The following is an 11,668-nucleotide window of genomic DNA, read 5'->3' on the forward strand; positions in this document are numbered from 1 at the left end:
AAGTATGTACTAACACGAATGAATGTCATCATAAAGATTCAATAAAGGAAAAATGAAGTTTTAACTTGTCCACTATCCTCCTATACCCATCTCACAACTACCAGAAATGCTGAGTTCATTTGCTTCCGTTTTCTTTTTAACTTGAAAGTGACTGTGTTGTGTCTTCCTTTAAAACCATCTATCAGTTCCATGTAACCACTAATTTCCAATTTTAGTTAAAAAGTCAGCGGCTATTGAGCATAAATCACCTCGTTGATTATTCCGAACAATAAAAATGGTTTATACCATAGTGACTTAAAGAAGTAAACACTTTTAATCAACTTACTCTTAAAATTTATCTTCTTGGTTACTAATATAACAATTTTTTTCAAATGTTCTCCATATATGATATATGAAATGATATACGAAATAAATTACTATCTGCAACAGATGTTTTTTGCAAGCACTTTTCATCCAATTCTTCCCACTCATCTGATGGACTTGAGTATTTATTTTCCTACTCACGAGTAATTGGAAGTTCATAATATACTCTATTCTCTCGTTATGCTGAAGGTACACACTAAGTCTAATTTATATGTTCTCCTATTCATTGTGTTTTTGGTTTTGAAAATGCATAAAAAGATAAATATTTAGGCAGCCATCATTGCTCTCGGGCATGCTGAGAGTCTGATATAAACTTCCTAAATAATAATAGCTCCTCTACAGAGAGTACTTATTCTGTTCCATATGCTGGGGTAGGTACGTTCCATCTCATATCTCATTTAATCTTTATAGCTACATGCAAAATAGACATGGTTATCTGCTTTGTATAAATGTGTAAATCGATACTCAGAAAAGTTGTGTAATTTGCCTAAGGTAACTGAGTTGTAGTACACAATATAATAGTCTATTTTAAAAAGCAAACCAAAAAACTGGTCTTTGCTCTATTTTTACACATAGTGGAAACTCTGCAAGGACTTGCAAATTTTGCATAGCTTTTACTAAGAATCTGCACAATTTTGTTGTGTTGTTCAGTTATACTATCTCATTTGGGCATGATTATACTATTATAGTCTAGACAGACACTAACTCCTAAAAATATATTTGGTATATAAATGGTAACATTAATCAATCAAAACAAGAAACTCTTCAACTGCCATTGCTAGTGAGCAATATAGTGAGCAGAGAAAAGGTGAGCAGTATTACAGTAGTAAAAGTTGCTAGAAGGCAGATTAAAAATAGTGGAGGTAATGAAGTATGTAGTACAATGCAATAGTTTCCCAGTTTTACAAATGGCATAGAGTATTGCGTAGAGATCTGCATTAAGAATTAAGATATTTGATTGCTATCTCTATATGCCATATAATGTCAAGGGAAAAAAAATCTTCACACTTAGTATTGTTTTGTTGTTGTTATTTTCTTTTCTGTCTCATTGGACACTGTCCCCCAAGCTTCCCTTTCCAATTTAAATACTAATGTGCATTATGTTTTATATTCCTTAGTGTTTCGTGTACATTTCTCTTCTGGCAATTTTGATTCACTGAATTAGTCCCCTTGAGCCAGTGGCAGAGAGACTAGATAAAACATTAAGTCTCTCGTGGTGTCTAATATCTATGTAGAAACCATGCCAGACAGTTCTAAAACACTTTCAGATACTTTCTCTATTTTGTATTTTTGCTCCTTTCTCACTCTCTACTATCAAAGAAACATATCCCCTCTGGATAAAATGGGAAAATTAAGACAAAAACAGTGAAAATAGGAAGAAAATTTGTTCAATGAGAAAGTAAATGTTTTCAGAAATCCTGGTTTTACTGGATAGCAATGGCATCTGCTAATATTTTTACTATTCCAGCCATTCTGAATGTTAGTGAAACTATATGAAAATCAGAGGTAAGTAAAACCTATGGAAGGCAATGGAGATCTCTCAAATCATAGCATTGAATCATTACTTAACAGCTCAACTTTTAATCAATGTAAATAGGTGTTATACTTTGAAACCTGACATATTAAAGTGTATAAAAAGGATTAGCATGTCCTAGTATACCAGCTTATTCATTCTCTAATAATTAAAAGCAGGAAATTACTATCTCTGTCTCTGTGTTTTTAATCAAATATAGCTATACAGTACTGTGCTTAAGAGAACAGGCTAAGTAGTCTGAGTCTATACTTAATGTTTGCTAGCTATATGAATTAAGTTATATAATTTCTCTGAGCCTCAGCTCTTCATTTGGGAATAAGGATAAAAACTTCAGAAATATGTTATAAAGGCTAAGTGAGATAAAGAAAAAAAGTCCCTAGTTCCGAATAGATAGTGCCTTTAATAAATCAAAACTACAATGAATATTTTCCCAAATTAATTTCCAATAAACAAAAAATAAATAATATAACTATTCCTAGAGCCTACTAAATGCTGCATGATTTATGGAACACTTATTTATAGTATTTCAATTAATTCTCAAAAACATCCTTGAAGTTTCAACTCTGTTTTAAACAGAGAAAACTGAAGTTTAAAGACATTAAGTAACTCACCCAAAGTCACAAATCCATTAAATGTCTCATTCATATCTCTCTAATGTTAAAGCTCATACTTTCTGTGATAATAAATTGGCCTTAGAGGTCATAAATAAAAAATTAATAGTATGTTAATACCACAATTTTCTGTTAATTTATGTCCTTTTCCTATCTTGTTTAAATTATAAATGGCTAGCTCATGAACCGAAGGAATGAGGTTATGAGTATTTGTTTTCCAGAAAACTTTACAGAAATGAATGTTACTATTTATGAAAGTAAGTGTGATTTGGTGACACCTCTTTTCCCTTGATTTGTTTCTATGCACACTTGTATGAAGGTTGAGAATTAAACCTGCCCATCATTATCGAAAGGAAGAAATATAAATTATTCATATTTCTCCAGGGAAATAGTCATCTAAAACTATAATAAAAACAGTCAAAAACAGACTTAGTAAAATAATTCTTTCAACCACTCAATGAGTTTTCCTGAAGAGCCACTGTTTCACTCAGGCCTACAGAATTTCTCAAAGTAATCCTTGTGTCATGGCCCACAACCTAGAATAACTGAGCAGTACCGAAGTGTATTTTAGCATAATTATAAAACTGAGCTATATATTGCCCACAACATTTAGCTAAATAATTTTCTTTTTCATTAGTATATTAACCTAAGCTCTAAATAAATCTTTAAATTTATAAAGTTGAAAAAAACACCAGGCTGATACGAGTAATATAGGTTTTGAAGATACGCTCTGCAAAATTTTTTCAGTGATCTCTATTAAGGTAAAGAAGAAATAACTGAGTAAACACAGAAAAATTTAAAAACTAGATTTTCAAAGTATTTGCATTGCTAAGGGAGGTCTCAACTCAGTGTAATTTAAAACCTTATTAAACAGTACACACACACACACACACACAGAGAGAGAGAGAGAGAGAGAGAGAGAGAAATAAAATGGAACCAGTCAGCCCCTTATCTCAGTCTCTTAAAAGCACATCCCTAGATTCTTCAAACTGATTTACTCTCCAATAGTCCCTTTCTTACCAGGCACATCAAATAATTACCAATATCTAACCTAGTTTATTTAAAGGGTCATCGTTAATATTTACTTGATGGCAGACCAAGATATAGGGTTGTTTTTAGAAAGCTCTGAAGATGCTTTGTAGTCATTTTATTTAGCAATTATTAAGCATCACCCTTAATTTTCATTTTAAATGGCTCAAAGGATTTGTTGCAGGAATCTTTAGAAAACAAGTAAGTAATTTGTTGAAATGGTGGAAGGAAGTGAAAACTTAATAAACTAAGCCATATTCTTCCAGGAGAAAATATGGATTTGTATTCAGATATAAAAATCCAAGATAATGAATTAAATGCTTGGAGCTATTCCTCATTATCTGTATGAATACGTCCTGAGATCTTTTAATTCTCTAGGAATTGATTGCAACTTGTTAAACATTGAGGTTCAACCCTCTCAAAGGAAATGGATACTGATAGTTTTTATCAAACTTGTTTTATATTGGCAAATGAATATAATTCATGAAACTTTCATAAACATTTCTACATAAAAGCATGATATACCACATCCAGTTCTTGTTATTGGATCACATACGACTAGAGCTTCTTTAAGCCTGTTTCCCTTGTCTTTGAAGACCAGCTATAGAAGTGTCTATTTTTTTGTGAAGTCTCTCATGAACCCTTCAAATAACGACTTACACCTTCCATCATAGCTTTTCCTATGTTCCCTCACGGCTTTCATCTGAAGCAAAAGAATGAGTCATGGTATTGTTATTGAGTAAAGTGTTAAAAAAAAATAGCAGGGAATTTAAGAGGAAAACAGATATACAAAAAAGTTGAAATAAGGTGAATAATACAGTGTAATAGACCAGTAATAATATGATATATATATTTTTAAAACTTGAGTCTCTCATGTCAGTAAGTTGTTGAATAAAATTGAATCTTCAGATTGAATCTAAATCTTGTATATTTGATATGAATGTATTTTGTGACTTCAAAGTGTTAAGAAAAACTCAAGCTTTTAATGAAAAATAAACCCTGATGAAATAAGAGTGATGTTGCTGGAGCTGGAGTGAAGTGAATTGAAAGGATGAATTGTAAAAAAATTTAAAGACAGTAATTCGAAAATAACGTTTCTTGAAGTTTTCTTTAAACTTATGTATCAATGAAATGTGATTCCCTTTACATATCTTTTGTTTTAAATTTAGTCAATACGGTGAACTTGATCCAAATATGTAAACACATCTCACAAGGTAAGACATGTAAGAAAATACATCTTGTAAAACAAAGATAAAAAACTAAGTAAAATCCAGGCTAGAATATCAGCATAAAATAGCAAACTGCACTGATGGCATCATGTGATTCAATAACAAACTCAACTTTAATTAATTAACTAATTAACTAGATGAGTGTTTCCTTTAAACCTACCATAACTATACTAAATACTGGATTATGCTGAAATAGCTTTGAAGATAAAATCCTGTTCTAACTCTCAAGAATGCACAGAATAACGGAGGAGTTAACAGGAGATTTCAGCCTATTGTAAGTGTGATGAGTTAGGAAGAATGAGCATAAGATTCTCATGCAATGCACACAGTGGGTATTAAACCTAGTGTTGTAGAAATAAGGACAGAGGTAATTTGGGATGTCATTACAATGTATTGCCCACAATGCTTATACACACACACACACATAAATACGCACATTCATATATGTATGTATAATATATATGCACATATAATTTACTGCAAGCTTCAAGCACTTTTAGAAGGGTTATTACTAATGAAGAGCAGAGAAAATAACTGGCTATGAGTAGCAATGTTGATAAGCTATGAACATCACAGTGATCTAATCCTGGTTGAAGATAAGAGAAGTGGAGTGTGTGTGTGTGTGTGTGTGTGTGTGGTGGTGGTGGTGGTGATGAGGTGGAAGAGGCAGATACACCATGGTGGGAGAGGTCAGTGCCATGTAGACAAGGAAGAGCAAAGATTTATTTGCCTAGAATGCCTGACAGGTACTATGAAACCTGGTGACTTTTTTCCTATTGCTTTGTTGTTATTGTTCTCATGTGACTCTCTTGGTGCCAAATATAATTATTACTACTTATTTAAGACATAACGTTTTGGACAGGACACCTTCCCATTCCCAAAGATTTTCAGCTGAATGGTTAGGAAATACTTTCTCCATAGAACAAAGCCTCATAGAGCTTTCACTAAATGCTTTAGCTTTCACTAAATTTCACTAAATATATTATATATATTTATTTATGTAAATATAAATTATATGAATATACATATTTATAAAGCATTTAGAAAGATCATAAGTAAGTTAATACATATTAAGTTATATAAAAGTTATTAAGTTAATATACATATTAACTTAATGCTCACAATAGCTCTATGAGATGCACTTGTATACAGTGGAAGAAACTACAGGTGAGGCTAATGAGACAGAGAAGTGTTAAGTGATTTTCAGATATAGTAAACAGGTTGGATTCATAACTAGATAACCTCACTGTTTTCTATGGAAATGTTTATGACAATATCATTTGTACTTTATTTTCAAAAAGAAAGAATTAAAAATTGCTATTTCAAAGCATGAATAAATAATTAAACAAATCTTGGAGAATACTTATGTATCATCTTTTTAACTGAGGGCATCCTTCTCAAATTAATATTATATTATTTACTTATTTATTTCAACTAGGAAGCAAAATGGCTTCTATAGGAATAAAAGTCATAAAATGACACATAGGTAGGCTGAAATATCATGAAATATTGTAAGATATTCACATGCAATAAACTTCAGTTTTGGGCTCTTCCAGCTTACATTATTCTATACTTCTTCCTCTCCTGTATTCCAGACATCTGAAGTTGTTCATGGCAATGGCTTAAGTATTTCCAGCTTTCAATAAAGTGGACATGGGAGTTGGAAAATCTGAATATTCACGAAAGTTGATCAATGGCATTAAGGTTAAATAAAATATGGAGACAAATCTCTAAAATTTAAAACATCTTAGGTGGTAACCGAAAACTTCAACTCAAGGCATATACACAGACCAGGTGGTTTTTCAGTATGTCCAAAGAACGAAGAGAAGGTTAGAAGCTGTATAAAAAAGAAACGTTACTTATTACTCTTCAAGAAAGTTCATTGACACTGGTAAGGTTTAGGGGAGCTGCCAAGTTTTGATTGGTAAGTTAAGGCAATGAGTAAAACTACCCATAGGATCACAGCAGGTAATTTCAGCAGCTATTAGATAACACTGATTTCAGGTTACAGCAGGCAATTTCAGCAGTCAGGCTTACACAGAATTACATTCTTAGAGCAATGCCACGTTCCCTCTGTGCTTCTTACCCCCTGGCATCTTGAACCTGTGGTGGTTGGGTATGACAAAAATGACCCAACCCAATCCATACAATCAACTTTCACAATGGCTAAGGACAAAGAACTCACTTTAAAAAAAAAAACTAGGCCAGGCGCAGTGGCTCATGCCTGTAATCCCAGCACTTTGGGAGGCCGAGGCAGGCAGATCACCTGAGGTCAGGAGTTCGAGACCAGCCTGGCCAACATGGCAACACCCCGTTTCTACTAAAAATACAAAAATTAGCAGGGCGTGGTGGCACATGCCTGTAATCCCAGCTACTTAGGAGGCTGAGGCAGGAGAATCACTTGAACCCAGGAGGCAAAGGTTTCAATGAGCCAAGACCGCACCAGTGCACTCCAGCCTGGGTGGCAGAGTGAGACTCTACCTCAAAAACAACAACAACAAACAAAACAAAAAAACAAAACAAAACAAAACAAACAAAAAACCTCAAGTATCTTCTCCATATTGAGAATTATCAGAGTAATCAAACTTTTACATAACTTGGAAACTTGTATAGGGATTGGTACAAGGATACAAAGGTGGTTCTGATTACAGAGGAAACTTATAGGCATGTCTCAGAAAGATAACAGGTGTTAAGTGGAGTCAGCAAAGTCTGGTTTCAAATTCCTCCCCTACCATTTCCAACTGTGATACCAAACTTTTATTTTTAACCTGTCTTATGTGAAGAGTTTTCACCTGTAAAGGAGTGGAAATTAAAGGACCACTGTTATTATCGGGTGGTGTTAAATTTCCCCTTGAAGTAGAAATGGCATACTATGTCAACCAAACTCCAGCTCCATATTTGGATATTTGTTAATCCATAACTCTTCAAGTGTGTTATTTGTGCTTTCTCTTATAGGTCTGGCAGGGGAAAAAAGTAAGCAACTGAAGAATGAGAAATCATACAGAAATAACAGAGTTTATTCTTCTGGGATTGACAGATGACCCAAAGTTTCAGGTTGTGATCTTTGTCTTCCTGCTTATCACCTACATGCTCAGCGTCACTGGGAACCTGACCATTATCACCCTCACCCTGCTGGATTCCCACCTGCAGACCCCCATGTATTTCTTCCTCAGAAATTTCTCCATATTAGAAATTTCATTCACAACTGTCAGTATACCCAAGTTTCTGGGTAACATTATTTCAGGAGATAAAACCATTTCCTTTAATGATTGCATAGTTCAGTTATTTTTTTTCATTCTCTTGGGAGTCACAGAGTTTTACCTTCTGGCTGCCATGTCCTATGACCGCTATGTGGCCATCTGCAAGCCTCTGCATTACTTGAATATCATGAATCGAAGAGTCTGCACACTGCTTGTTTTTACTTCTTGGCTGGTTTCATTCTTAATCATATTCCCAGCACTCATGTTGCTCTTAAAGCTTGATTACTGTAGGTCTAATATTATGGACCATTTTACCTGTGATTATTTTCCCCTGCTGCAACTTGCTTGTTCAGACACAAAATTCCTAGAGGTGATGGGATTTTCTTGTGCTGTGTTTACTCTAATGTTGACTTTGGCATTAATATTTCTGTCCTACATATACATTATCAGAACAATTTTGAGAATTCCTTCTGCTAGTCAAAGGACAAAGGCCTTTTCCACATGTTCTTCCCACATGATTGTCATCTCCATCTCTTATGGCAGCTGCATTTTTATGTACATTAAACCCTCAGCAAAAGATAGAGTGTCCTTGAGCAAGGGAGTGGCAATACTAAACACCTCAGTAGCCCCCATGCTGAACCCCTTTATTTACAGTCTAAGAAATCAGCAAGTTAAGCAAGCTTTCATTAACATGGCAAGGAAGACAGTATTTTTCACAAGCACATGAAGTAGTATGACGTGACGAATTAGAGGCACAGGAAAGGATAATACGAGTTTCAATAGCTTCTTCCAATCAAAATGGCCTCTTTGCACTCTTCTGCATCATTTTCTTTTTCCTAAAAGTTTGCAAGCATATTTATTTAATATATTTCTCATTCGACTGAAAATAATTTTATTGTGTCTTCCTGACATCCCTTCCTTTGAACAATTTTTTAAAATTACAAGATTCAAAAATATTTTGAAAACTAAAATTATTCTTGAGTTTTCTTCAAGAAATAAAATTATACCTAGATACATTGGAATGGCTTTATAAATATCAATCTGATATTCTACTTGTTATACACAGAACATACAGTTTTATAATTTTAATTTATTCTTATAGAAATTCCCTTCACTATGCTACTGGTGTTCTAGGAAATATGTAAAAGATATGATATAATTTTTTTAAAATGTTAAGTTAATTCATTTGAAAAGCAAAAAAACTTTCATTACTCATTTTAATTTGGTATGTTTGTGAAATTAATCTATTAATAAAGAAAAGAAGCCTAGACCATTATCAATATATACTTTTTTGTTATAAGTGCTAAGTGGATCTCCATATTTGTGAATCCCATAATATTCTCTCTATAGAATGACAGATGATGAATAGACACATACACAAATACATATACAGATTTCATCCAACATAGAAATATAGTTATTTATATAACTATATATAATATATTACTAAGATATGTTAAGTTTCTGTGAGTGGAAAATAAGCTTCTTTCTATCATTACCTAAAAGTAATATGTAAATCTTCCTACATTTTAGACTAGTTTAAAACAGGATATGCATTCAAACTATTTTGTACCTGAACAAAATTATGTAAGGTTTAGTTTTATACAAAATAAAAGCTTCACAACGAAGCAAAAGTTTTTTAGTATATCTAAAATTATGATTTTTATCTGTTAAAATTTTGCTTCCTTGTACTTAACATATTAATAAATGTCTAAAGTATGCAAGCAAGATGAGTGTGTGTGTGCCCATGATTTCAAAAGCTGAAATAAGAAGTAATGATACTAAAATACTGTAAATTTTATTGACCACATTTTTAAGTAATAGAAAACAAATTATAATTTTAATCAGTGATACAAATTTTTTTAAGATTTTTGTGCAATATATTCAACTGGGAGACTAAGAACAAGGTTTGCTGAGGAAAAACTGTCAAAGAAAACTGAAATGAATTCAAAATGTTAAACAGAAGATAGAAATGGTTTCTTAATTTTATTACTTCCTATTAGAAATAACATTTTCATGTTAAACAAGAAAAATGATAGAAAGCCTGTGGTCTCTATGCCCTCTGAGCATATATTTTCTCATGTGTAAACCAGTCATAACATCTTAAGTTAAGTTACTATAAGAATGGAAATCAATCTGTAAAGCATGTAACATAATGAGCTATCAATACATTAGTAACAACTATTTCTATTGTTATCTTTACATATAGTACATCTACAATTATGTTCAGATTTAAATTTTAAAAAATTTTATTTCTTTAGGATTTCAAGTCAATAATAGTTGACAGAACTAACAGATGCATTTATAAAAATTAAAACTAAATGACATTATCATCAATGTTTGAAAAGATGCATAAACTAAATTCAGTAACAGATGAGGAGGAGAAGGTTTTACTTGGGTTAGCTATGGAAACCTGATAAAGATGATTGTATGTTTATAAAATATTGAGAAATTCATTATACAGTAACATGATTGACATGAAAAATAATTACAGAATTTTGGAATTTTTGAAAGAGAGAGGTGAGAGAGTCATTGGAATACTGATATTGGTGCATACTATATTGTTACTGAGAAACAGAATATGTACATGTACTTAGCCAGAAACAAATTATAGAATTGCTTGAAGACCAGTCTGAAATATTTGTATTCTTTATGGTAATTGATTTAGAATTATTTTAGACTCTTTAGAAAGTAATCAATATGATTACCAGGAATAAGTGCTTAGATTCTAAAGAATAATAACTCAACCATTGTGTTCTTTACATGCAGATAGGTGATCCTACATTTGCAACACATAATCACACTGTTAGATTCTCATTGCTATAAACTTTGCCTGTCTATAATAGAGAGATTAGCATTCATTTGTCAGGCACTTTTTGAAGTGAGAGACACAAAAATATATATAACTCATGTAACTAGAGCTCATTCACAGTATTATACAAGAAATCTAAAAGATAACTATCATCAAGGCCCTGGATGATAATGCAGCCAGACTTCCATCAGAGACAACATTAAAATACCCACCAAAAGAAGCCTTTTTAGGCCAGGCATGGTGGCTCAATATATATCTTTTAAGACCTGAGATTCCTGAAATCCCCATCTCTCTTACCAACCAGACAGTCTGCAACAGTAGGGTTGCATTTTTCATTTCCAATGTCTTTAAGAATTTGAATAAACTATAGTATAGCTGTACACTGCAGCTATAAAAGGGATGAGAGATATACACTGTTGTAGCATGGTCCTCAGGGCATATATTGATTAAATAAAATAGGGAAAATATTTGTATGTTTTACTAAGAAGGGAGAATGTTAATGTGTAAATTATTTATGACTGAAGGTAACAAATGAGGTCATATGTAGTGGCTCATGACTGTAACCCCAGCAGTAGGGGAGGCCAAGGCAGATAGATCACCTGAAGTCAGGAGTTCAAGACCAGCCTGGCCAACATGGTGAAACCCAGTCTCTACTAAAAATACAAAAATTAGGTGGGTGGGGTGGTATGCACCTGTAATCCCAGCTACTTGGGAGGCTGAGGCAGGAGAATCACTTGAACCCATGAGGCAGATGTTGCAGTGAGCCGAGATCATGCCACTGCACTCCAGCCTAGGTAATACAGCAAGACTCCATCTCAAAAGAAAAAAAAAAAGAACAAATGAGCAATAAGCCATAATATTTTTTAAAACTGCCTATAGAGAAGGAAGTA

The 11,668-nt window shown here is 33.0% G+C and overlaps 1 protein-coding gene across 1 annotated transcript; it reads left to right on the forward strand.

Moving 5' to 3' along the window:
* The first annotated feature begins 1,611 nt into the window (after nucleotides 1-1,611).
* LOC102124577 (olfactory receptor 6C1) lies at nucleotides 1,612-9,539 on the forward strand. The gene is made up of 2 exons (XM_005571111.4): nucleotides 1,612-1,869; nucleotides 7,722-9,539. The coding sequence occupies exon 2, from the start codon at nucleotides 7,755-7,757 to the stop codon at nucleotides 8,691-8,693; it is 939 nt and encodes a 312-aa protein (XP_005571168.1). The 5' UTR covers nucleotides 1,612-1,869; nucleotides 7,722-7,754; the 3' UTR covers nucleotides 8,694-9,539.
* The last annotated feature ends 2,129 nt before the right edge of the window (nucleotides 9,540-11,668 follow it).

Source organism: Macaca fascicularis, chromosome 11 (assembly GCF_037993035.2).
Source record: "Macaca fascicularis isolate 582-1 chromosome 11, T2T-MFA8v1.1".
NCBI classification, from domain to species: domain Eukaryota; kingdom Metazoa; phylum Chordata; class Mammalia; order Primates; family Cercopithecidae; genus Macaca; species Macaca fascicularis.

What these genes read in the sequence shown, in the direction of transcription:
- LOC102124577 (XM_005571111.4), top strand. Translation starts at nt 7,755, where the DNA reads ATGAGAAATCATACAGAAATAACAGAGTTTATTCTTCTGGGATTGACA.